The sequence below is a fragment of the Pleurodeles waltl genome, chromosome 6, assembly GCF_031143425.1.
Source record: "Pleurodeles waltl isolate 20211129_DDA chromosome 6, aPleWal1.hap1.20221129, whole genome shotgun sequence".
Lineage (NCBI taxonomy): Eukaryota > Metazoa > Chordata > Amphibia > Caudata > Salamandridae > Pleurodeles > Pleurodeles waltl.
In genome coordinates this window covers 399622649-399648214 of record NC_090445.1, presented here as the reverse complement: position 1 = coordinate 399648214, position 25566 = coordinate 399622649, and the positions used below count along the sequence as shown (strand labels likewise).

Here is a 25566-nt window from a genome sequence, read left to right as displayed (position 1 = left end):
CTGCAAGGCCTTTCCCCCCTCCTGTGCCAGGCAATTTTTTGTCTACATACGCTACCCACGCAAAATTTGCGTCCTTTCTTCCAACATCCTAGGGATTCTAAAGGACCCCAGAGTTTGAGGGTTGCCCTGGAGGAGACCAAGAAATTAGCAGAAATACTGTTAAAATATTATAATTTTTTTCAGAAAAATGGGAAAAAAGGGCTACAGAAGAAATCATGTGTTTTATTTCCCTGAAAATGGCATCAGCTAAGGGTTTGCAAAGCTAAAATTACCATCTTCCCAGCTTTCAGGAACAGGCAGACTTGAATCAGAAAACCACATTTTCCAAAACACTTTTGGCTTTTTACTCGGACATACCTTGTTTTAAAAAAAAATTGTGCTTTCAGCCTCCTTCCAGTTATTGACAGAAATGTGTGTGAAACCAGTGCTGGATCCCAGACAGCTAAACATTTTCTAAAAAGTAGACAAAATTATAAATTTAGCAAGGGGTCATTTGTATACACCCTTCAAGGTTTTCCTACAGAAAGTAACAGCTAACATAAAAATAAAATGTAATTGAGGTGAAAAAAGAGCCATTTCTATTCATGTTTTCTTCTATAACGTTTTCCAGCTATGATAGATTTTTTTAAAGCAATATACCATTACATCTGTTGGTCTCTTATGGTTGTGTGGATATATAGGGCTTGCAGGTTCATCAAGAACCCTAGGTACCCAGAGCCAATAAACGAGCTGCACCTTGCAATGGGTTTTTATTGTATACCGGGTATACAGCAATTAATTTGGTGAAATATAAAGAGTGAAAAATAGGTATCAATGAAACCTTTGTATTTCCAAAATGGGCACAAGATAAGGTGTTGAGAAGCAGTGGTTATTTGCACATCTCTGAATTCTGGGGTCCACATACTAGCATGTGAATTACAGAGCCTTTCTTTTTTTACTTCTTTTTTGCACACTGTCTTACATTTGGAAGGAAAAAATTTAGAGAAAGACAAGGGGCAATAACGTTCTATTCTGTGTTCCCCCAAGTCTTCCGATAAAAATGGTACCTCACTTGTGTGGGTAGGCCTAGTGCCCACAACAGGAAACGCAACATGGACACACACATTTTTACACTGAAATTTGACGTGTTTTTTGGAAAGTGCCTAGCTGTGGATGTTGGCCTCTAGCTCAGCCGAAACATATGGAAATAATCAAACCTGTGCATCTTTGAAAACTAGACACGTAGGGGAATCCAGGATGGGGTGCCTTGTTGGGCTCCCACCAGGTTCTGTTACCCAGAATCCTTTGCAAACCTCAGAATATGGCCAAAAAAACACTTTTTCTTAAATATATCTGTGACAGAAAGTTCTGGAATCTGAGAGGGCCCACAAATGTCCTTCCACTCAGCATTCCCCCAAGTTTCCCGATACAAATGGTACCTCACTTGTGTGGGTAGGCCTAGTGCCCACGAAAGAAAATGCCCCAAAATACAACATAAACACATCATATTTTCCCAAAGAAAACTGACCTGTTTTATGCAAAGTGCCTTACTGTGGATTTTGGCCTCTAGCTCAGCCGGCACCTAGGGAAACCTAACAAACCTATAAATTTTTTAAAACTAGATATGTAGGGGAATTCAGAATGGGGTGACTTGTGGGGCTGTCACCAGATTCTGTTGTCCAGAATCCCTTACAAACCACAACATTTGGCAAAAAAAACACTTTTTCCTCACATTTTGGTGATAGAAAGCTCTGGAATCTGAGAGGACCCACACATTTCCTTCAACCCAGCATTACCCCTCATCTCTGGATAGAAATGGTACCTCACTTGTGTAGGTAGGCCTAGTGCCTACGACAGGAAATGCTTCAAAACACTACGTGGACACAACAAAATTATTATTATGCGTTTGTGGTCCTGGGCTCAGCAGCCATCTTGGGAAACCTACCAAACCCACAAAAGTCTGAAAACTAGACACCAGAGGGAGTCCAGGGAGGTGTGACTTGCGTGGATCCCCAGTGTTTTTTTACCCAGAATCCTCAGCAAACCTCATATTTAGCAACAAAATCACAATTTTTCCACATTTCTGTGTGAGTTCACTGCACCAGCACACATTTCCTACCACCCAATGTTCCCCTCAGTCTCCTGACAAAAATTATACCTCATTTGTGTAGGTGGGCTAAGTGCCTGTGACAGGTAGGAGGCAAAAACAGAAATGGGCAACAGTACGGTACCCCCATGGGGATCGACCCTTGATAAAGGGGCTGCCCCCCCAAACAAAACACACACACACCAATCCCTGGTACCTAAGTGGTTTCTGCCTCCCTTGGGGGCAGATTGGCCCAATTAAAATAGGCTGATGGGCAGATATGGCCTAAAATATATTTGCCCACCAGGAGAGCGACCCTTACCTACGGGGTCTCTCCCTTTATGAAAGTATAGAAAAAAAAATCCCTGGTGTCTAGTGTTTACTGCCCCACTTCGGGGCAAATGGGCCTAATAAAAATAGGCCGATCCGCCCCAAAGGGGGGTAGAAATGGTCTAAGATACATTTAGTCCCCATGGGAGCAACCGTTGCCTAAGGGGCTACTCCCCTCTAGGAAAAAAAAAGTAGACAATTCCTGGCGTCTAAAGGTTTCGTCCCCCCTTGGGGCAGATGGGCCTAAATAATATTGGGTGATGAATGGCCCAAAAATAAATGACCCCCTTGGAGAGTGACCCTTGCCCAAGGGTGCGCTCCCCTCATGTCCATTTCAAAATCAAAATAAAGTCCCTGGTGTCTAGTAGACATTTCTGCAGCACGATTGCTTTACGATTGTGCTGCAGAAATGCTCAGAAAGACATCAAAGGAAAGGAAAAGCCCTTCCTTTCCTTTGATGCCTCTCTGATCTCCCCCACTGCAACTTTAAGAGAAATGTAAGCTCAGCTTGCAGCACAATGGGGGTGACCTTTACCCAGGGGAGGGGTGTAGGAGGTCTCCGTCCATGTTCCGGATCCAGGACTTGACGGTTACGTCCTCGGCACCTGAGCAGTGCAGCTGAGGACGTAATTGTTAGGTCCTTGGCATCCAAGGGGTTAATAAAAAAATGTATTGCCAATAAATCATTTCTTAAATTTACCTGGCTGGAGAGTATGTTGGTGTAACACATTCCCTTTTGTTGACTCTTTCACAATGTAAAAACTGTATGAAACTGGATCTCTTTGTTCCTCATAACATGCATGATAATATTGGGAGGTAACTAAAACACCTAATTGGCATAATTAGCCTAATATTCACGGATTATTACACATTGAATGAGACAACTTTATCCTACTTGGATATATAAAAAAGATTACACAAGAACAAAAACACTACTTTATACAACCCAACCAAAAATAAGATGACCATCGGTCCTTCTGAGCTGTATGCCATTACCAGACAAGATGCCCATTCTATTCTATCTCTCTTTTTAAAGATCTCTTTTTGCTCTTTGGAAGAATAGTCTTCCCTTTTGTAGATTCTCTCACAAGGTAAAAAACTGTGTGAAACAGGGTCTCTCTGTTTCTCATAGCATGCATGGGACTATGGGGTGGGAACTTCACATGTCTGGCATCATTAACTTAAAACTTACGTACTTAAGGAGCGCATTCATCTTATTTGAATGTATGAAAATGATTACATAATAAAAACACAGTATCTTATATAACTCAACCAAAAGTAACTAATAACATTAAGTTAAAGGTTGGTCTGATACAGCTAAAGAGGAACATGACATGGCCTAAATTCAACAAGGATCCTTTCTCAGATGGTAGGTGTGCACAAATCTGTAGGATGCAAAGCTTTAAGCCTTGATTAGTCATACCGTTGCATCTGTGCCATCTGATACACAGATGCAATCAAGAACATTCTTTTATCTACTTCTACTGCCACACCTGTAAGAAGAATCATCAACAACTCTTTAACTACAGGAACTTTTCCTGTACACCTGAAAAAGGCATACATATGACCGTTATTAAAGAAAATAAACCTAGACCCGCAAGACCCCAACAACTACAGACCAATCACAAATGGACGTTTCCTGGGCAAACTGATAGAAAAAGCAGCATTCGCCCAGATGTCACAATTCATTGTATACAATTCTATACTTTCAGACTTCCAAACTGGATTTCGCCCTGGAAGAGGCACTGAATCGGCACTCATAGCAATCTGGGATGATCTTAAAAACACAGTCAACCGCAATGGAGTTGCTGCATAACTTCTCTTGGACCTTTCGTCTGCCTTGGATACGGTTGACCATGACACCCTAATCCAAAGACTCCACGAAGCTGGCATAGAAGGAACTGCTCTCGACTGGATTACATCCTACTTCCAAAAAAGATCTAATATCATCTATTCTCCCCGTCTCGTCCAAACCCTACCTCACAAAAGCAGGGGGCCCCCAAAGATCAATTATCTCACCTTTGCTTTTCAACATATACATGATATCATTACCAGAACTGATCAATGATTTTCATCTCACATGCTACAACTATGCAGATGGCACACAAATACTACTTAAATTAGAATGCCCCAAAAACATTGAAAACTCACAAATCTTCAGTTGCCTCAGAGCCATTGATCAGTGGATGACCTGAAGCCATCTCAAACTAAATGCAACCAAAACAGAAATACTCATATTTAGTGACTGGAAAAGTTATGACTCACTGTGCGTCTGGCCTGACGATCTCGGACCACCTCCTCAATTATCCAAGAGAGTTAAAAAACTTGGAATCACCATGGACTCCAAGTTAACTATGAATGCCCAAGTGGACAAATTAGCACGAACAAGCTTCATCACCTTGAAGACTCTACAACGCATCTTCCCCCACCTTGGATATCCACACAAAGTGCAAGCTACTATCTCACTTGTACTGTCCAAACTGGATTATGCCAATGGCCTCTACCATGGATCATCTCTATCTATTATGAAAAAACTACAACGTATTCAGAACTCCGCAGCCAGGCTACTATTACATATAAAGCCACAAGCCCACATCTCCCCTGCCTTGCGAGCTCTATACTGATTACCCGTTGCCAGAAGATGCACTTGCAAGCTGCTTTGTATCACCTACAAAACTATACATGGAACAGGACCGGAAACAAAATAACCAAATACATTCAACAAAGAAACCTCCGTTCAAGATTGGCACCCCGCTTTAGATAACCACCATACAAGAAAAAGACAATAGGTGGTACATCCTTCTCCATTCAAGCAGCCAAACTATGGAATTCATTACCCCCAACTATAAGAGCCACAGATAACTTTCTTGTCTTCAGAAAACTACTCAAGAGTTGGCTCTTTCCTTCATAACCACCATATTCAAACAACTATGGACTGCATATGCCTATGTTGATAAATATATATTTCTGATTATGTGTACATTCTAGTTATATATAGTTCTTTAGAAAATATGTATTGCTACTATGTCATAATAATAATAAACTACACACACACTCTTTAAACTTGTTTAACTAAGTATATTTACTCATGGTTTAAATATGTATATGTATGTACATATATGTGTGTGTATTCATGTGTGTATGTATGTGTGTGTGTGTGTGTGTGTGTGTGTATATATATATATATATATATATATATATATATTTATGTTATTCTATGCTTAACATGTTCATAGGTCATTGCATAACTCCTAGATAAGTTGTTATACTAGATGTTTATGAATCCCTGCTCTCATCTTATATCACACTCATCTACCCATCACCATATGTCATGTCTCTATCAATCTATCCTCCCTTCCCACTCTGACTCATCCCAAATCCATTCTACTTTAATCTCCTAAATAACTTTGCCTAAGCTCTTCCCTCCGCTTCCACATCTAACTCACCCAAACCTCGCTTTACTACCATGATCTCCCAAACAACCCTACTATATTCTCCCTCATTTATCTCACACTGCTACTATGATCTCCCTAACCCCTTCCACAGACTCTTCCCTCCTCCATCCTCCCTTTACTCATCCCAAGCCTAAATCCTATTACCATAAACTCCCAATTAACACTTCTGGATTCTTCCCTCCTCCACCCCTCCATTACTCCAGTCAATCTAACTAACAAACTCTCATATCACGTCTTAAATTAACTCATAATAATAGTAACACTGTACTCGTATTTCCCTATACTAATCAACCACTAATTCTTTTTGGGTTCCGGAGTGGCGTGCTACTCGCCGAAAAGCACTTTGACGCCTCGTCAGGGGTAGTAAGCGCTATATAAATCCTATTACAATACAATACAATACATTCCTTGCGATTCTCAAAGCAGTGCATTACACCATCATTCATTTTAGCCAAAACTAAATTGAACTCAGATTTATGATGGGAGGTCCCAGTATACCTACTTTTCACAATATTTACAAACTTCACGAATGTCGAAGAAATGTTCGTTGTTGCCAGAGAGGTGTACTTTTGGTAAAACAACTGCAGTGCAGCAGACCGTAAGCAGTTTGAGTAATGCTATTTAGACAGCACCATGCCATGCTGTACATTTGTGATCAAGCTAGTATATAATGGAACAAGGGAATAAAGAAGGTTTGTGTGTTTTTTTACTACGGTACCCCCTGAATAGATAAGTAGTTGCATTATGAAGTTTTACTTTGAATTTATAGTATATAAATATGGTTTCATTTTCCTTTCTAGATAAATGAAAACAACCTGTCTAAACACAAAGGAGCTTGTGAGAATGGTGCAAACCCATATCCCATTTACGCTGCAGTGGAAAAAAGTAACATCATCAATGACAAAAAGAACGCTTCTGGTAGGAGCATGCTTGTCTAAAAAATCAACGTTTAGATTGCTAAAATCATTGATACACAACTTTCTATCAACAGCCAGGCCCTTTGTAGCTGAGTAATCATGTCATGTTAGGTCTCTTGTGGAAAAGATGTCTCTTCTTAGTTTAGAAATGAAAAAATAGTATACAGTTCGGCTATCGGATGGTTAGAATACCCATCTTATCCGCTCCACATTGACATCAAATGTTCACCTGCTAAGCCTAGGAAGTGTTAAAAAGATATTTATGCTAAAAACAAAAAAATGAAGGGCTCTTCCAGCATACATGTAACTGTAAATATGCTGTCTCAAAAAGTATAAACAATTCATAAATATAAGATTCTGTAGACGAAATTGATCAAAATATGTAATGTCAAAACTTTATACTTTCGAATCCATTTATGTAGCACCTTTTGTTTTTGCAATAAAACTAGTTTGTAGTGTCCAGCTCAAGCAATCAAATGTGTATAAAAAATTAAAAGCCTGAAACATATAGAACATTACTAAATGCATCCAAACGTAATACAACAGAGAACCCAAAAAGCAGGGCATTAAGTACTGATAAAAGTAGTAAATGCCCTGCGAAATTATTTTTCAGTTCCTCTTTGAAACCATTACAAATTGGATGCAGGTGAATCTAATATGGTCCCTAGTTCTGTGATACAGCCACAGAAACCGCTGAAGTGTGACCCTTGCCGTCTAGAAGAATAGAGCTTAGGGTCTAATGCAGAATGCATTAGTATATGACACAACCGGAGCACTTATCAAAATAAACAAGGGTAAGGCCTGCAAAGCCTTCCAAGAAGGGCTCAAAAACCTCCTTTTTCACTCAAGAGCAATTCAAGGCTTTGCAGGCTCAACACATAGGCTAGGATAACCCAAGAATGCTCCTAATAGGCCTGTTCTTTTCAGTCAGAAGGTGCGGAATGTAGGATAGTGGAATGTTCAGACAGATGGTTGTACAGTAAGAAAGCTGGGAAAATACAACAGCTTGAACAAGTACCATGCTGTCCGTGCAGAATGGAGGCCAGATCGTGGATAATCATCGAGATGATAGTAAGCTGTTTTCACAACTGTAAGGATGTGTTAGTAAAAGGCAGCTCAACATTAGTGATTACCCTTTTGAGAGAGTAATCGAGCGATGAGGGTAACCGCAATGACAGTGGGCCTTTAAAAGATTTAAGAGAAGTAGTAAAGGAGTTTGAAAGTCGTAGAAGGAAAATCCAAAACCTTGTTTTTTGAAGCATTTAACTAAAGGTACTTTTTGCCATCCGCATCTTAGTTGCAAACAAATGGCCTGCTATTATGTGTCTATCCACATCATCATCACTCAGATCTAGTAAGATCTAACTGTCAACAGCATACATCTGTCAAAATAAAACATGAGCCACAAGGAACCATGTAGGTGTCAGAGCGAATACGTCTGGCCCCTGGGACAAGTCATATTTCATAGGATGATGCTTAGATCAATATTGATGAAGGTGTCTTTTTTAGGTGGATATTTGTCTGGAATACTATAGCCACTCATGGAATATTCCTCTCATTCTCAAACCATTATCCAGATGGGAAAAAAGAAGGCCATGATAAAACACAAAAAAGGTGATGAGAGAGATGCTTGCAATAAGTCTAACCACTAGCAACCACTCTGGGTAGCTTTCCAACTGATCATTCTTTATCACACTTGTTGCCTGTGCTCTGGTGGCTTGAATGCAATGCTCTTAGTGACCAAGGGTATGTGCAGATGTGAGTCCAGTCCTCACTGTGCTAGTGGAACAAACCTACACCTGTCTGAAGAGCCCCAATGAGGGAAAAACTCATCTTTGTTTGATTGTGTTCCAGTTCAGGGAGTATTTCTCCTGGTAGTTCAGGCTGGAATGTTTATTTTTGAGAACGGTTGAGACTGATTTGAATATGGCTGGGTCCAAACTGAGGTGGCATGGTGAGCAAAAAAACCTTGGTTTGGGTGTGCTACCCTGAGCAATTGCCACTGGTTAGATGTATCCAATCATTTCTGTCATCACCTGTGTGTTTGATATAACAGGAATAACCAAACATGCAACCTAAGCTATTACTTTGAACAAGAACCTGCAGGAAAGTAAAGTGCTGTGGAGAATTCTAATTCTGTATCAACCGTTGTTAATTTTAACTGGCTGGGCTGCAGAGCTTATCGATAAATCGATAAATTAGCCATTTAAGTCCTCATCACTTTTGTCAACACTTAAATTGTCTCTGTGCCCAATTGTAAGAAAATATAAAAACCTTTGCATATTTCTCCTGCTTCTTTCACATTGAGAGTCTTGAGGTTTTAACTCTGCTATCGTCTTAGACTTGACCAACGAGCCCAGTCATTTCACCATGGTAGGTCTGACTTTCTCATGATGTTAGACCGTCATAGAGATCTTACAAAATATTAATAAATTATCCTCTGTAAGTTGATAGTATTGGTAGTAGAATGCTTGTCCTAATAAAAGAAGACAGTTATGAAAACTATAGTGCATAGTATGTTATCCCAGTAGTTCCTCTCTTGATCATTTAAAATGCAAACTGCACTGAAAATTCAAGAATAGTGTTGAATGAAGATGCACATGCATATTTTAAATGTTAGTTGACTCTTAAATTAGATATAGGTTTACATGAAATCAATCAATACCAAAACTGTAAGTATAGTTTGGTCTGAAACACACACATTCCCAATGAAATACAAACGACCTATTTTAGTGTTGCTTTCTAACACACTTTCACATCTTGCCAAAAGGCACAGTTTCACCACACCAAAACATGGCCCGATGAAAGATATTAGCTGTCTAAGCTTCATTGGGAATACTCTCAATTATCATGGAATTGTTGTGGCGCGGAGCCCTTACATCCAACTGTCTTTCCCTATCCCCATTTGTTACTAAGTTTGTTTCTAGGTGGTCTTTGCATATGTGAAATAAAATTGAACATGGGTTTATTATGTCAAAAAGAGGCTAATGGCTGCCAGTCCCTAATGCATGAATATAGAATATGTGAATATAGTTGAGCCTAAATGGGAAATGATTGGGCCATATTGTTTTTCTTTCCCTGGGAATACCGATGTCCCAAAATGTATCGATAAAGTTATCTTTATAGGCTATTGTTTTTGTGCATATTCTGAAGTAGGAAATATAATTGGCTGCCAGAAAAATTACAAACATTTAATTTTCTTGAATTACATTTTAAATCCAATTCTGTGACTTAGATTTAAGATATCTGGAAATGTAATTCTTTGTTAATCCCATAACATCTACAATTGTCAATCTGGGAATTCGAGTTTACAGTAATCTGAGTGAGAGATAGCATACATTTGAAGCACTGTGAGAGTTTAGACATTGTTGATATGGCTGGCACAGAATCGACTGAAATATCAAATGCACTTTTGCAGAGTTTTTATTTTTACTTTGCATGTTCCTTTTCTACAGGCACCTGGTTCGAGTTCACTCCTCATGATGCTGGATTCATTGATTATGGCGCGTTTGTTAACACTGAAGTCATTGGAAGCCAGTTTAACAACGGCGGCTTAGCAACTACGAAAGCAGAGCAAACAATCTGCTACCTGCGAGGTTCAACATATTTACAGATACATACTTTATAATATGTGCCAGTTTTAATCAATATTATACGTTTTAGAAAGAATTGTTAATCAAAGAGCATGAAGCATTGCATTTGAGAAATATTTGATAGTAATGTTCGGAGGACAACTGACATGGCATCTTGGTTCAGCTGCTGTGGGTTTCGTAATATTGAACACTATGGCCAAGCATATGTGATTAAAGAGTTTGTGCCTACGCTAAACATGGGCGGCAGTGGGGTTTCATCCTATAATTACAGAAATTCCATCTGTCTTCATGTTTTCACAGCCTATTATGGGGTTAGGCAAAACAGTGCTCCTTATGGCAGAATAGCTACTGGCTCTGCCAACAGAGCCACAATAGAGCCATCATTGGGCTGCAAGAAATTGCATTTTTCAGCAGTAATTCTCAGCTACACCAGATCCTTCTACTAATTAGGGGTGTGTGAAAAGTGTGTAATTTGTTTTTGTGTAATTCCACAAAATTCAAAACCGAAATTTAGTGCTACACCTTAGTGCAAAATGTGCCCTCATTTCAAGTTATGCACAACGATGCATTTTGTTTTACAAATAGGGTGAAAGCACAATTGATGCAAACAGCAACCACTTGCTTTATGGCTGCACACTCTGTTCCAGCTCTCTTGCGCTATAATGTTGTCGTTCCCTACACCATAATTGCACAACGTGGTTTAATGGTGACATTTAGAGAATATCTCATTATGCCCGTTTTGTAAAATTCCCTAAATTACATACATTATACCATTGTCATTTAAATTTTCCCTGGGCCTAATAAGAATGTCATGACAGCCTTGCTTAGAACAACATATGGTGCTTACACTTTGTAATGTCAAATGCATCATGTCGCCAGGGAATGGTGGACATTTCCCCAAATATGACTACCACTAAGAGGCAGAAGCCAGTTCAGAGAAAACAGCTGCCACAAAGAGGAAGAAACTTAAATGTTGTGGACCATCATCTGTTGGTGTTAAAGAGATGTTCCACTAACACAGGGTGGCTGAAGTGTGACTTTAAAAAGTTAAAATTATGGATGCATCAGTCGGAGACGGACCATAAGCTTGATTAAAGCAAGAAAACCTTTACTATCTCCGTTGTACCATAAAGGGGCCACTTTGATATTATTAGACAATTAATGCATCCCATTTTATTCTGTTCTCTTCTGGATATTTGTAAAGCACATGGCTATCCAAAGGCATCCCAGTGCTAGAACAGTGCCAAGATGTCAAATAACTGGAGAGGTTTAGTTTGCATGTAATGAGGTTTTTGAGGCTTTACAAAAAAAGCTCATTGGGTAGTAGACGCATCTCAAGAGAAATAGTGTTCCTAGATGGGGCTAGATGAGAAAAGGAGCAGCTGCCACATCGAGATTTTCTGACTTTAGGAACTTAAAGCAAATAAGCGAAGGACGATCTGAGAGATCTTTTCAGGATATATAGAGTGGCCAAAGCATGGAGAGGCCTCTGTTGTCGAGTGATTTATGCAAAATGCATGTGACCTTAAATTGAATATGTTGCTCAACGGGGAGCCAGTGAAGGACCTTCAACACCCTTCTTGCAGAATTGTGCCTTGGGACGTTTATTAATAGCCTTGTGGTGGCATTTTGTATGATGTGTGACCTAGTCGTCACATATTGCAGGGAGCCAAGATAAAGGACAATGCTATAATCAAGGCGGGAATAATAAGGGTGTGAACAAGTAATCTTTTCTCTAAAAAAGGGAGAAAATTTAAAACATTTCTCAGACGTCTGAGAACAACATAGTGAGACTGGAGTCAAGCCATGTTCCAATACTTTTTATCACTGCCTTGGGACTAGGGAGACCTTGAAGGCATACTGTGAGGGTAATTAGGAGATCTTTGCAGAGGTTATTACCCAGTATGATAATCTCAGTTTTTTCTGCGTTAAGCCTAAGCTTACTTTTAGTCATCCAGCTGGACATTGTTTGAAGGCAAGGCACCAGAGTAAGATGGTTGGACCCAGGATCAGGGGAAATTGATATCTATTGAATGTCATCGGCATAAGAAACCCGTGATACCCCAAAATAACGTACAATGTCAGCCAGTGGAAGACCTCCACTTCCATGGGGCAAAATGCTCTTTATTATGTGGGAGAAGCCCAATGGCCTCCCCCAAAACCCTAGGGACCACCACCTCCCCGGGGCGATATAGTAAGATATGTGCGGGTGGGCGCTTGGCCCCCGCACCCCAGGGACAACCACCTACCCAGGGCAAAATGGTTTTGTTATGTGGGGATGGACTGATGGCCTCCCCCACAGCCCCAGTGAACTCAGACACTCACACACCCACTCACAGACCCACTGACAAACTCATGTACCAACTCACAGCCCTGCATGGACACTGACACACCCATGAATACACTGATTCACGCACTCCCCCACCCAGACAGCTCTCACCCTCAGATACACCCTCTAACACCTATTGCCACACCTGGAGAGATAGGCTGAGGCCAACTCCCACTGTACATGGCCAAAAAGCTTTGAGTAGAGTAGGGTTGGGTAGTTGGCTGCAGGGACTGGTTGCAGGCCAGGTCTTGCGGGCAAGTCTTGCTGCACACAGTTGATGGCTGTGCACAGTGCAAGGTCAAGTGCTTATGGGGGGTTTGTCCTCAGTGCCTGGTCCCAGGCCAGGCCCTGTGTACAACCAATGCTGTGTTATATATGTTAAAAAAGTAGAAATTTGCTGCCAAAAATCAAAGGTTATAGGGACGTTATAGTTAGGAAATAGAATTTTAAACACCATAGGAATTCATTGAAATAAACAAAGGTTACAGGGATGTAATAGTTAGGAAAGAGCATTAAAAAAAAACCTAGAAATTCACTGAAAAAAATCACAGAGTACAGGGAGCTTACAGTTAGGTTTTGAAATTACTTGTACAAAGCCATAGGGTTATAGTTTCTTGAAATAGCTCTAACTATAACTGCTGAAGTTCTCTGGTTTTGTACGAATAAATTCAGAACCCAACTATAGTGTCCTTGTAACCTTTTTTTTTTTAAGTGAATTCCTAAAGTTATTTTAATTCCATAATTCTATTTTCAAACTATAACGTCCTAGTAATCTTTTGTTTTTTCAGTGTTTTTTTTAACAAAGTAATTTTAGGTACTATACGTTAATCCAACTACCGCCATGCACGGCCTTCAGCCAATCCCCTATAGCCACTTGACCCTGTGCTGTGCATAGCCGACAACCAACTCCCTGTAACCATCCTGAGAGCTTTTATGAACTTTAATAAATGATATAGTTAGATTGTATATTTTAGGACAAGTTAAAAAGAAAAATGTAATTGTCAAAAGAAAAATGTAATTGTCATTTAAAAAGAGTGAGATCACCTTTCAGTATATACCTTAAAAGTTTTAAGTTAAAAAGAAATTAAATTAGGCAGAGTAGTCATGTCTAAAGGTTCAGTGGGAATTAACATGGGAAACAACTTTTTTAACCCCCCTTTTTTCTTGGCCACTGCTTGACGGACCACCCTGAAACTGTCCATGATCAACACGAATCGCCAGGATGCTTTTTATATGAAAAATAGGTCCTAACTATAATTACCTACTAGCTAACCACAGTACTTTATTTATATATATAGATATATATATATATGTATATATACTCCCCTCCACCTCACTCTTACAAATATAGGATTAAAACTTGGAGGGGGCCACATGACCTCCCTCCCTGGCCATATATAGCCCTAGGGACCCATCACATGGTGGCCGGTCACATCTGTCTGGGTGACCTGACCCCACCCAGGACACAGAGTTTGTAATGATGGGGACCGCTGGGGGAGTTAAAGACCCTTGTGGTTCCAGCTGGCTCCCTGTCTCCTGCAGGATCCATCATTGCTCCACCACACAAGGAGCTGCAAAATAAGCAGCTTCCTACTTGCAGGAGAAATCTTTCATCTGCTTTCCTGCCCTCATAGCGCATGGTGTCCCATCATATGGATGTTGTTAGCGCCAAGGACCACCACCTTCCTGAGGTTTTAATATAATATGGGAGGGGGCTGTGGAGACCCCCCTTCATTGGGCTCATTGAGCCCTGAGGACAACCACCTTCCTGGGGCTTGTCTTTTTTTAAAAACAAAGGAGGGGGTCAGGCAGACCCCCCTCCTGGGGCTATATTAGGCCCTAGGGTCCACCACTTCCCCAGAGCTAAATTTACAAAATGTGGTGGGGGGCTGCACAGACTCCCCTGGGCTCTGGGGACCACCACCTCCCTCGGGCTGACCCAGCCTATTTAAAGGAGAGGGGTCATGGGACCTCCCTCCTGGAGCCATAATTCCTCCTGGAAACTGCTGTAGTGTTGGGGGCCCTAGGCCCTCATACTAGAAAATAATGTGACGCAGACACAGTGGCATGGTGCTAGTAACTGGCCACGGGCATGTGCGCCTGGCCCTTTATATTGGTAGGATCACCTGACCGGTGACGCCTGTGTTGGGTGGGTGTGGGGTGTGGATGTAAGGCCAGCCCTCAGCCAAATAGCTGTCAAAACACTAGAACGTATCCAGCAGGACACTACAACCGCCACCCCCCAGGGCCAGCTCCCGCCAAGTGAGAGCAAATTAACTCCTCTCCCAATAAGTGGGAGCTGTCAAACTGCTCCCACTTGCTGAGAGCAGTGTTCTCATCCATTTCCCTGCTCACCGCAAAGGGAAACAGATGAAAGATTGCTCCAGCACACAGGGAGCTGCATATTTACCTGCTCCCTGCATGCAGGAGCAATGCCGTCTCCCTCAGGAGTCTGAGACCCAACTGGGACCATGGGGGCTTTGAAGCTTTCCCCGCAGCCCCCGTCAGTGCCATTGTCTTTCTGTCCTTTTTCCAGGGTGATGGTAAGCTTATTAAAAGCCCCCCCCCCCCAATCTCATGGCCAAGGCAAAGTGAGTTTTCTCTGAAGTTCCACCTTAAAACGTTATCTGTAAGCCTTGTTGGAGGTGTTTTAATCCTTGCTCTTTCAAGCACAATATATTATGTAGTGATACTGTGAGCATGTAAAATAGCCTAGAAGCCCCACCTAAAATGTATTAGTGCTAGGCAATGCCTTTCCACCCTTTTCCCAGGATGATGGACAGCTTACTAAAGGCCCCCTAAGAACCTTTCCCACCAGTTTTGGAGACATGTTCTTAATGCACAGGAATATGATCACATCGTCATCAAGCAAATAAGCACTTCCTTCTGTAAAGTACAAAGAATCCTAACGTCTTGCTTGTGCATGGCCAAAGCAAAGCAAGTATAATTCCTCTGCAGTTCTGTAATACTCGATGGAGATGCTTGCATCCCTGCTCTTTCGAGCACAATATCTTATGTAGTAATATGACGGGCATGCAGAATGGCCTAGATGATCTGCCCGTTTGGTCCCAGACAATATACATTAGTGTATGCAAGGTCTTCCATCCTTTTTCATGGATGATGGACAGCTTACTAAAAGTCCCCCCATCAACCTCTATACACAATATCATCATGTTCTTGTGCATGACCAAGGCAAAGGCCGAAGACTGTATGTGGTGCAGGGTTGGGTAGATATAGTGGGTAGGCTGCCTACCCCCATCGCACATGGTTGAATTCCATGCATGGTGTTGGGTTGGGTAGCTATAGGGTCTAGGATCTATGGCCAATTCCCGCAACGCATGGCCAAAGTCCGTGCTGAGATGTGGGTTGGCTGCTTATAGGGGTTTGGCTGCAGGGCCTGGAAAGGAATGAGGAAGCTGTGCAAATCGGCGAGAGTGCGATACCCTGGATACCCTGGGGGTAATATGTTGTGCTATACTAATCTATATGATGTAACATAGCATAACATATGAATATCTTTTGAAAACATCATCATTGACAAGTTAAGTTACAGGAAGAACCCATGGCATAAGAAGGTATTTTACATGCTGATCAACGTTCATCATTCATGTGTTTCAGTGCCAACGTCAAAGCTGTAAAACAACATACATGCCAAACTATAAATGACCTCTATACATGCTTTGGGAATCTCAAATTCGCAATAATTAATAAATAAACCTCACTAACCTCTAGTCAATCATTATAACCTTTCAGACAATTTTTTATCAGATATGCATATTTTCTATACGAAACAGAAAGACAGGAATGCAGGTCTAAGGAAAATATATCTAATTGTACAGTTTACAATTATTGCATACAGAGGAACTGATCATCACTGACTATCTCTTCATAACCATGTATCTCAGGAGATCTAATTCTTGCACTGATTCCACATTCCAAATCAAATCTTTACTCATAATGTTTTCTGAAAATTGAGCAATGCCTGCTAATTGATCACTGAGCGAATAATCTTTTGCTACCTGAGTAAGGTGATAGGCAAAACATTTCAGTGGAAATATATTTTTGTTATTTTTAGTCCATCTATTTGAGTGACTTTTTTGAATATTTAACTTCTTTGTGACTCAAATCTTTTTTGTATCCAGATTTTTTTGCCCTGGCTAGATGTTGTTTTCTTTTTGGTCTTCCTTGTCCTCCAAAGATGCAATAAATACATAGGGCCTGATTCTAACTCTGGAGGACGGTGTTAAACCGTCCCAAAAGTGGCGGATATACCACCTACCGTATTACGAGTTCCATAGGATATAATGGACTCGTAATACGGTAGGTGGTATATCCGCCACTTTTGGGACGGTTTAACACCATCCTCCAAAGTTAGAATCAGGCCCATAGACATGTAATAAGTTCTCTATTGTCAATGATAGCTAATCAATTGAAATAGGGCAGTCACTGAATGAGGGCAGTTGCTCTATGAGGGCAGTCGCTGAATGTGCGTGGAGATGTAAATAACTCGCTATAAGTGGTTAATGTATGCAGAAGCCAGGAATTGATTAGGGATTGAGAGCCATGTTTTATCTGACTCATATTTTGTCAGCAAATAAGTCTGCAGGTAAAATGATACGAGTCCTGTAACAATATATCTGTTCCCTCCTTTCTGCTTGTTCATCCCCCTGTCCATATATGTGTCCCTGCTGAGGACTTTCCAATTGTATCAGTGTTCCATGGACTGGATATCTATATATTTAATGTCTGTCTTTGACCCTCTGTGAATTGGTTTGTAGATAGGATCCCTGATCTGCCCTGCCTTGCCCTGTCATCTCTGTGCCAGTCCATTCATTTACACCTCCTATCATTTATTCCTCTCTTTTCCTCTTTTCTGAAGCTTAATTTATTTAAATGCTTATTCCTCATCAATAAAAGGTCTGAAGTTAGCTACAGCTGCTACTGTTGCCTTTTCACATTCTAGTCACAATGCTCCTTCAATTATGTCTGCTTGTTCTTTTCTTTCCATTCTTCTGTGTTGCTTACAGTGATTTAGAATAGACTTGCTGCAGAATTAAGAAGTATACAAGAAAGCCACCTAACATAACGTATTTCTTATTCAGTATATATTGGCGACCACATGAAGGTGGACTTGTGTGTGGTTGTCTCTAGGTCAATGTTCCTGGGTTCTTGTTTTTCCGCTCCTCAGTTCAAGTGAGCGGCTGCAGATGTGCACTGATGCCTTTATGTATGTAGGTCTTTATACCTATTTACATGTTTGTGCCATCTGTATAAACATTGTGTGCCAGGGCACAAATATATGTATGCACTGTACAAAAGTCAAACATAATAGCTTTTTCAATGCCTGATTCATAAACTAGTAGAATTAGTTCAGATCATAAAGTAGATAGCCTCCAGTCCTTAGCCTACAGTAATATGCTAAAGTCTGATAGCAGTGTCCATAATGACCATGAAGGGGTGGCCATCCTAAGTAGAATACATGTATTCATTTTAAGTGACCATACTTAGCCCCCACAGTTTTTATCAATGGAACCCTCAACTGGGCATTTTTTTGTTTTCACCTATACCTTGACTGCTTGTTTATTTTATGGTGCTGATTTGGCTAAATACACTGTACTGGGCTATACCTGATGTCATTTTCATCAGGTAAAATGTATGATTCTTCTAGGTTTAAGTCTGGGACAACAGTCCTACTAATATAAATAAATCTGATTTTCTGGTTGACTTTAGGTTTATGGGGCAGTGCACTGGCGAACGAATATGAAATTAAAGCATACATCAAAGGTAATAATGCATGCTTAAATAAGCTACTTCCATGTTCTGAAAAAGATATATGTGACAGCACTATGTTAAACTGAAGCACATGGATACTGTTATGAAAATACAATGCAGCTCTTAATTGTTATTTTTATTTTTGTTTGGTTTTTGTGACACTCGTGAGACATTGGTACATTTTTGAAGTCCAATAGTGACTGTGCGTGTCATACATATATTTGGCAATTTTTAGCCCATCTGTTAATCTAGTGGCATCTCTAGAAGGGACTGCAAGTGGAGCACACAATAGGTGACAGATAAAACTGATAGAGCCATCTACAAAGGGCAGTCATGAATGTGCATGTGTGTTTCTGAGTATGTATAATTTCATATGTATAGTCTGAGACACAGCATTTGTGCAAGGTCATTCTCATTTGTTAGCACTGATGGTGCAGTTTTTGAACACTGGACACTGCATGTGCTCTGACCCCTAAACAATGTAAAATTGGCTAACTCCTAAATGGCATACTTAACTTCCCAGTAAGACCATAGTATTTGCTGCAGAAAATACAGCAATAGATTTGAAAACCTAAATGACACCTGTGGACTGCAGTACATGTTGTTCCATTCGCTAGGCTGGTCAAGGAAACATGGCATTAGGCATACCTCTCTAACATGACTCCTGTGAGTTTTAAGACTGCAGGCAAACCTGCTGAACTAATCCTTTTTTGACTGTAAAAAAGTCTGCAACTTTTTGATTGGGGTAGGCTACAAAGATCAAAACCACAATTTGTAATTTGTTTTAAAAAGAAAATACATGGTGATTAATAAAAACTGAGTTTCTTGTTGGCAGAGGTATGCACCCTGTCCAAGCAGGAACCACAATCCTAGTCAGGTTAAGTCACAAACATACCCTAGGTTAGCCTGTGTTCACCCTATGGGAGCTCAGCACAGAAGATTAAAACTTAAGAGTCAATGTGTAAAGTATTTGTGCAATACTTCAAACAGTAAAACAGTGAAAGGACCACACAAACAAATTCTACATCTGGTTAGAAAACTAGAATTTAATTCAATGAATAAAACACAACCAAAACAATAAAAATCTGATAGGTAGAACTTGAGTTATTTTTTAAACTATAAACTGTAGAAAAGGGCGCTTAGAAACAAGAAACACCAATTGGGGATATCTGGTCATGCCGGACTGGGCCAAAGTCAAGAGTACAGGTCAGCCAGGATGGAGCACAGCCGGAAGCAGGAACCCACTTAGGTCACTGAACAAAAGTACCTTGATCCTGGTTGTGTCAACGTTGAGGGAGATGCAAGGTGCAGCTGAGGTAATGGGTCGGTTCCAATCCTGCACCAGAAGGAAATCTATCAGATTTCTCCATACAAAGTTAGTGATGCATAGGTTCCGAGAGTGATGGGCTGGTCCCAAAGGTGATGCATAGGTTCTGCTCCTATAGCAGAAGATGTTGATTCTGTGGGGGGGGTGCGTTTGTTCCAAATGCGGTGTGCCACGACTGCTCCATGCAGCAAAGAGGTACAGGGTCCAATCTCCGCAATAGTGAAGCTGGCCGGTTCCCATTAGAATGCATGGGTTGACTGCAGAAACACTGTAGGCCTCACTTCAAAGGGTCTAGGATTTGGGTGACATCACTTGGCAGGGCAGACTCAAAGCTGGCAGAACGCAGATATGTTGGAAGTCTTTTATGTCCCTGAGACTTCAGAAAACAGGAGACCAGCCAGCTGGCCCTTGGAGTCACTCTGGGTTCTGGGGTGGAAAGATGCAGGTACCATATTTCTCATTCCCAGGCAAGAGGCAGAAGGCAGCAGGTCAGCACAGCACAGCAGGAGTCCAGCAAAGTAGAAGTCCGTGTTGCAGCACAGAAGTCTTTCTTTCAGATATATATAATGAAACAACAGATATTGTGATTGAATAGTACCTTCCAGTCCATAATACATTATGTAAAAGTCTCAGAACTTTGAATTGTTTATCCAATAATCCAAAGCCCCACCTGGGAATAAATGTACAATTAGCCTAGAGATTTAGGAACATTGCATGAGTGGGTAGAGTGTGTTTAAAATATGACCTTGTTGAGTAAAAGAACATAGCTGACTGGAATTATACCAAATTTGTCATTAAAGAAAAACCTTACTCAAGGAATTTCCTATGCTCTGTGTGATGTAAATCTGTACAGTGGTTTTTGAGAAATTAGCATTCAAAAAAGGGTGAGGTGGGTAACAAAGTGACACTTCCGATTTTCAACCTCAAGTGTTTTTTTGCTTCCTGCCATAGACAAAATGGCTGAATGGAATTATAACAAAGTTGGCATAAGAGTAGAGTCTTACTCAGTTTGGTGTGATGTAAATCTGTACAGTGGCTTTTGAGAAATTAGCATTCAAATAAAATGTTTTGAGATGGGATTGAAGGGGGTTTAAGTATCTGAAGCTTTAGTCAATAAATGATCCATGAACCCATGCTCTCTGGCCATCCATGGATCTAAACTTCCGAAATAAAGGAATAGCTGAGGGCACTTTTTTCCTTCATCCATTTCACATTGGCAAACACAGACCCTTGTCTGTGAACGAGTGCAATCTATTAGGCTGGCTGTGGCTTGCAGTCCCTGAGACTGGGATTGCGGATCCCAAGGTCCACAAATGCTGGCCATAGGTCAGTGAACCTGTGACAAGGGGTACTGAACTATTGCTAACCTTCCACGTGGACCAACAAGTCTATCAGTGGTCTCAAATGCAGACACAAGGTTAGGAAACATAAAAAACTAAAAAGAGCTAAAGGGCCTCTGCGGGGTTGGCTTCCTGTGCTGAGTTGGAGGCAGGTCTTGGGTCTGAGTATTGGATCGGATATATGATTGAATAACCCTTGAAATTCAATTCACTGCAAAAGTAAAAATTAAGTTATGGTTAAATTTGGTTATTACACATTAACATATGTTTAAAACAAATGGCATAATTTATTGAAAGAATAAAGTTGTAAAGTTAAGGTGGCACATTGAAACATGTTGAATTTCCCATGCTTACTGTGCTACAGGACTCAAGCTGAATCCTACTGATGACGTCCAAGTAGTCCGAAACCAGACCAGGATTCCAGTTTTTTTTTGCTCATAGCATACACTGCCTAGCAATTCAATTCGATTTTTTTCTTTAGAAGAAGCACCAAAGCTGAATTGCATATGACTGCTTCCTGTCTAAATAGGCATGGTAGGCAAAAAAAAAACAAGAAGGATGGGCTTGGATGTGGCACTGATTACTAGTTAACTAGTTACTGTGGCTGAGAATTATTCAAGAATTCCACCTGTCACTTTTTTGTTTCCTTATGAACTTTTGGATCATCATGCTCTTGGATCTTTGTTCTTCCCTCTATGTATCTAGGCAAGGAGATTATCTGCCCTGTTGCCCACAGGGATAGGTGCCTAATGATAATGTTTTGATATACTAAATAAAAGAAAAGTATGACCCTACCGTAAACAGGTGAAAAATGTTATATTTCAAGGGAGAGGCATGATTGCGAACAAAACCAATTTTCAAATAGTTGGTTAGGAAAATACAAAAAAATTGCTTTTGTGTTCTTTTTTTATACATTACCAAAAAATTTGTTTAGTGGAAAATTGAACCATTTTCATATCTATGCTGAAAAGTTAATTTACCAATCATAATTTATGTTAAAGGAGTAGAAGGAGTAGAAGTAATAAACCTGTTTTGTTGGTTTCTCTTCTTTATCCTGTGAGTATTTAACATACTGATTAGGTTTGAAAAGGTGCTCTGTCAGAAAACAGTTGGCCATTTAGGAGTACACAGAAAAGATGATATCACAAAGAGCTATAGCATGAGATTCAACATGATCTTTTCAAGGAGGGTATGGTATGGTAGAATCTGTTAACCAGGAAAGCCCTGTACAGAGATTAATACAATATAGTGGTTGTTGGTGGAGCTCACAAGCATTCATTTTTGAGGGGCAGCACCTATTTTAGTCATCATACATTTACAAAGAGAAACAGAGGGTAAAACACAGAAAGGGGGAAAGGATGAGGAAGATAAAGATGTGTGGAAAACAACAGTTGCCCAGGTGGATTGTACATTATGGTACCAGATTATTATGTTGGCTGACAAAACATTAATTTACAAAAGAATCACCACATTAGAATTGTTGACAGAAAATCAGAACTCAATGGAGCAATATTTTTATAAATGATGTTTCGGCTATAATAATTATCTCAGAGTGTATGTTTGCTATAAGTTATCTGGCATAAATCTGCATTGCACTGGACCGTTTGTAAGCCCTGACTAAAGAGAGACATGGATCCTATTAGTCTTTCCCGGAAATGTAAGAGTTGTGAAAAAGACCAAGAATTACTTGCCCAATGTCTTCAAAAGTGGAACTGTATCTATTTTCTTTTTTTGTTCTCTGTAGGACTGGGGGAAGGCACAAAACATGCCTGAGAAAGGAATGTCCTTGAGAACAAAGAACCACTTGCTTAGCTCACTCTGTAATTTTTAAGTGGAAGTTTGAATTTACCATGGGCCACTGAAAAGAAATGTCTGACCTTGTGAAACCTTTATTGTTTATAGGTAGATGCCTTATCCTCCTAGAGTAATCTTAAAACCAAAAAAAGAAGTCTGAATATATCACATGTGACCACATCTAAATCTTCTCAGCAGCTAAGCATTCTTGACAGCTATGATTGTCTTTTTTGGAGTATTTGGCGCCAAAAGGGAAGCTTCACGGTTAGACCATTGTATCTGACTTTGAGGGGCTCTTGTTGGCTCCAGTGTCCTGCTTGTTGGTTCCAGCATCCTGCTTTGCCCAATTTGGAGGACTCTGACTTTCCCCCCAAAAAGTCTAAGTTGCAGTTATATTTCTTGCCCGGTGTAACTAGCAAGGCTTACCCCATCCCAGATCCAGTGTGGTCAGTCTGAATTTGGTCCTAGGACTTAGACCTAGAATTTAAAATACCATTAACAGTGACCCTAATTGGGGGTTAGTGTTTTTTGGCACTTTTTGTCTGAAAACTAGAACAATCCTATATACAGTTCCTTCCCCCCATTATTAACCAATTTTGTCATTTTGATTAGTGCATTCATATTGATGTGTCTAAACTGGTTTGGCCATTGCATTGCGTTCTTGAATTTAATGCTGATTGGTACTTTCAATCTATCACACATTTGTTTCTAAGAAGAGCCAACTAGGTGGTATTTTACATACTGGTAATGCAACGCAGGTGTTGCCACTCTGCTCCTGACAGCTATAACCTATTGTGAGTTTTTCTTCCTTTTTTCCGTCATTACCTGCTCTGAGTACTAATGACAATGATTTTTGTTTGTGGAATATCTGTGAATAATTCACAGGAAGATAATGACCAAGAAGGAGCTACCTTTCAGGACCCCTTACCATTTGGAAATGGAGGTGGTAAAATATTAATGTTTGCAACCAAATTTGGTCACAAAACATTCTTACATCACAATTTGTCTTGGAATTTTCAAAAGAACACCCTAAATACGCACCTTTCAAATACTGACTACTTCACTCTCTAACCTATGAATTCTCTTCTTTGGAGTTTTGATGTAGCTTTTATTACAGTAGTCTCAGTGTGACAATGCTAAGGTGCTAGTAATTTTATTAACATGATCTAGTTGCAATAGAAGGAGGACTCTTCTCACTCTCATCAGTGGGGTTTGGTGATCTTTACTAGTGAAGTAATTTTGGGGTACAAAGATTGATATAGTCAAACCAAACTTTACACTCCCTTTGCATGTGGGAGCCATTGTCAGACCTAAGGGCCAACACAGCCAGGACACGGGAGGGCGGGAAAAAGGCGATTCCACCATCAGCACCGCCAGCCTGACAAAAATGCATCCACCAGATTACGAGCCACAAATCATCACAGCAGTCCTTCCATGGCGGGCAACTATTGGCAGTGCGAACCGCTGCAGGTCAGTACAGTACACCACATCAGTCAGTACACCACACCACATTGGATAGTTTGAATACCGCATATCTGACACACATCGACATGCCCAACACACCTACATAGTGCACTATATAACACACCCCTATACAACCCACATTTCTTTGCAACAAAAACACTATTCTGATACCCAGAGAGTAGGCAATATAATAGAGATAGCACCTTTACACAATAGGAGCACACACCCCACATCAGCACAACTAACACAATACACACATCACTAGCACACAATATCCACCACAACCATCTCACCCTCACAACGCACCACCCACACCTCCTCAATTACCCAGCACTTGCACCCTTACACTCACAACACCCCCACACACCATCAACACAACCACTATCATGTCCCCAAAAAAACACCCATGTATCACAGATGACGAGTTAAGGGTCATGATGAATGAAATTGTCAGGATGAAGCTGCAACGGTTTAGAGCAGAGGTCCAACAAACTTTGATTGCCAGGAAAATGGAGTTGTGGCAAAGAATAGTCAACAGGTCCAACTCAGTAGGCAGCCATCCATGCACAAGGGATGACATCAGGAAGAGGTGGAACGATCTACGGCGGAAGTTGTGTTCCATGGCATCACGCAACCAGATAGCCATGCAGAATAATGGCAGTGGGCCCACACCTCTTCCCCCACAGTTCACATCATGGGAGGAGAAGGTCATGGACAGACTGCATCCTGAGGGCCTGACTGAACTACCTGGGGGACTGGAGTCTGGTAAGTGCCCACTACAGTTATGTCACACATTTGTCTTGTCCTGCATGTTACCTCACCACCCAGATACTCCCTAATTAAGTAAATATACCACTACACCTCCCACCTAATCACCTAATGCCCTTCTCCTACATGCCACTACCCCATTCAGCCCAACTGCCCACACAGCCCATGGCAGTGGCACATTAACTACTTGCTAATTGTAGGAGGCAGGTCTGGCTTATAGTGGGTACTAGAGGGTACTAACACCTTCTGCCAGGTCCAGTTATCCCTTATTAGTAGTGTTCTAGCAGCTTAGGCTTATAGAGGTAGCTATAGCAGAGCAGCTTCGGCTGAACTAGGAGACATGCAAAGCTCCTACTATACCAATTATATCATATAGCACTATATCACAAGAATCACAATACTTAGAGTTACT

The 25566-nt window shown here is 40.7% G+C and overlaps 1 protein-coding gene across 6 annotated transcripts in view; it reads left to right on the top strand.

The window, feature by feature from the left end:
• LOC138299775 (cytosolic phospholipase A2 gamma-like) overlaps positions 1-25566 on the top strand; it is a 380498-nt gene that overhangs the window by 96621 nt on the left and 258311 nt on the right. For all 6 annotated transcript variants that reach the window (XM_069238318.1, XM_069238319.1, XM_069238324.1 and 3 more), the window contains 3 exons: positions 6651-6768; positions 10223-10363; positions 18420-18473. In XM_069238318.1, the coding sequence (XP_069094419.1) occupies positions 6651-6768; positions 10223-10363; positions 18420-18473 (313 nt within the window). The remainder of the gene's footprint in view (positions 1-6650; positions 6769-10222; positions 10364-18419; positions 18474-25566) is intronic.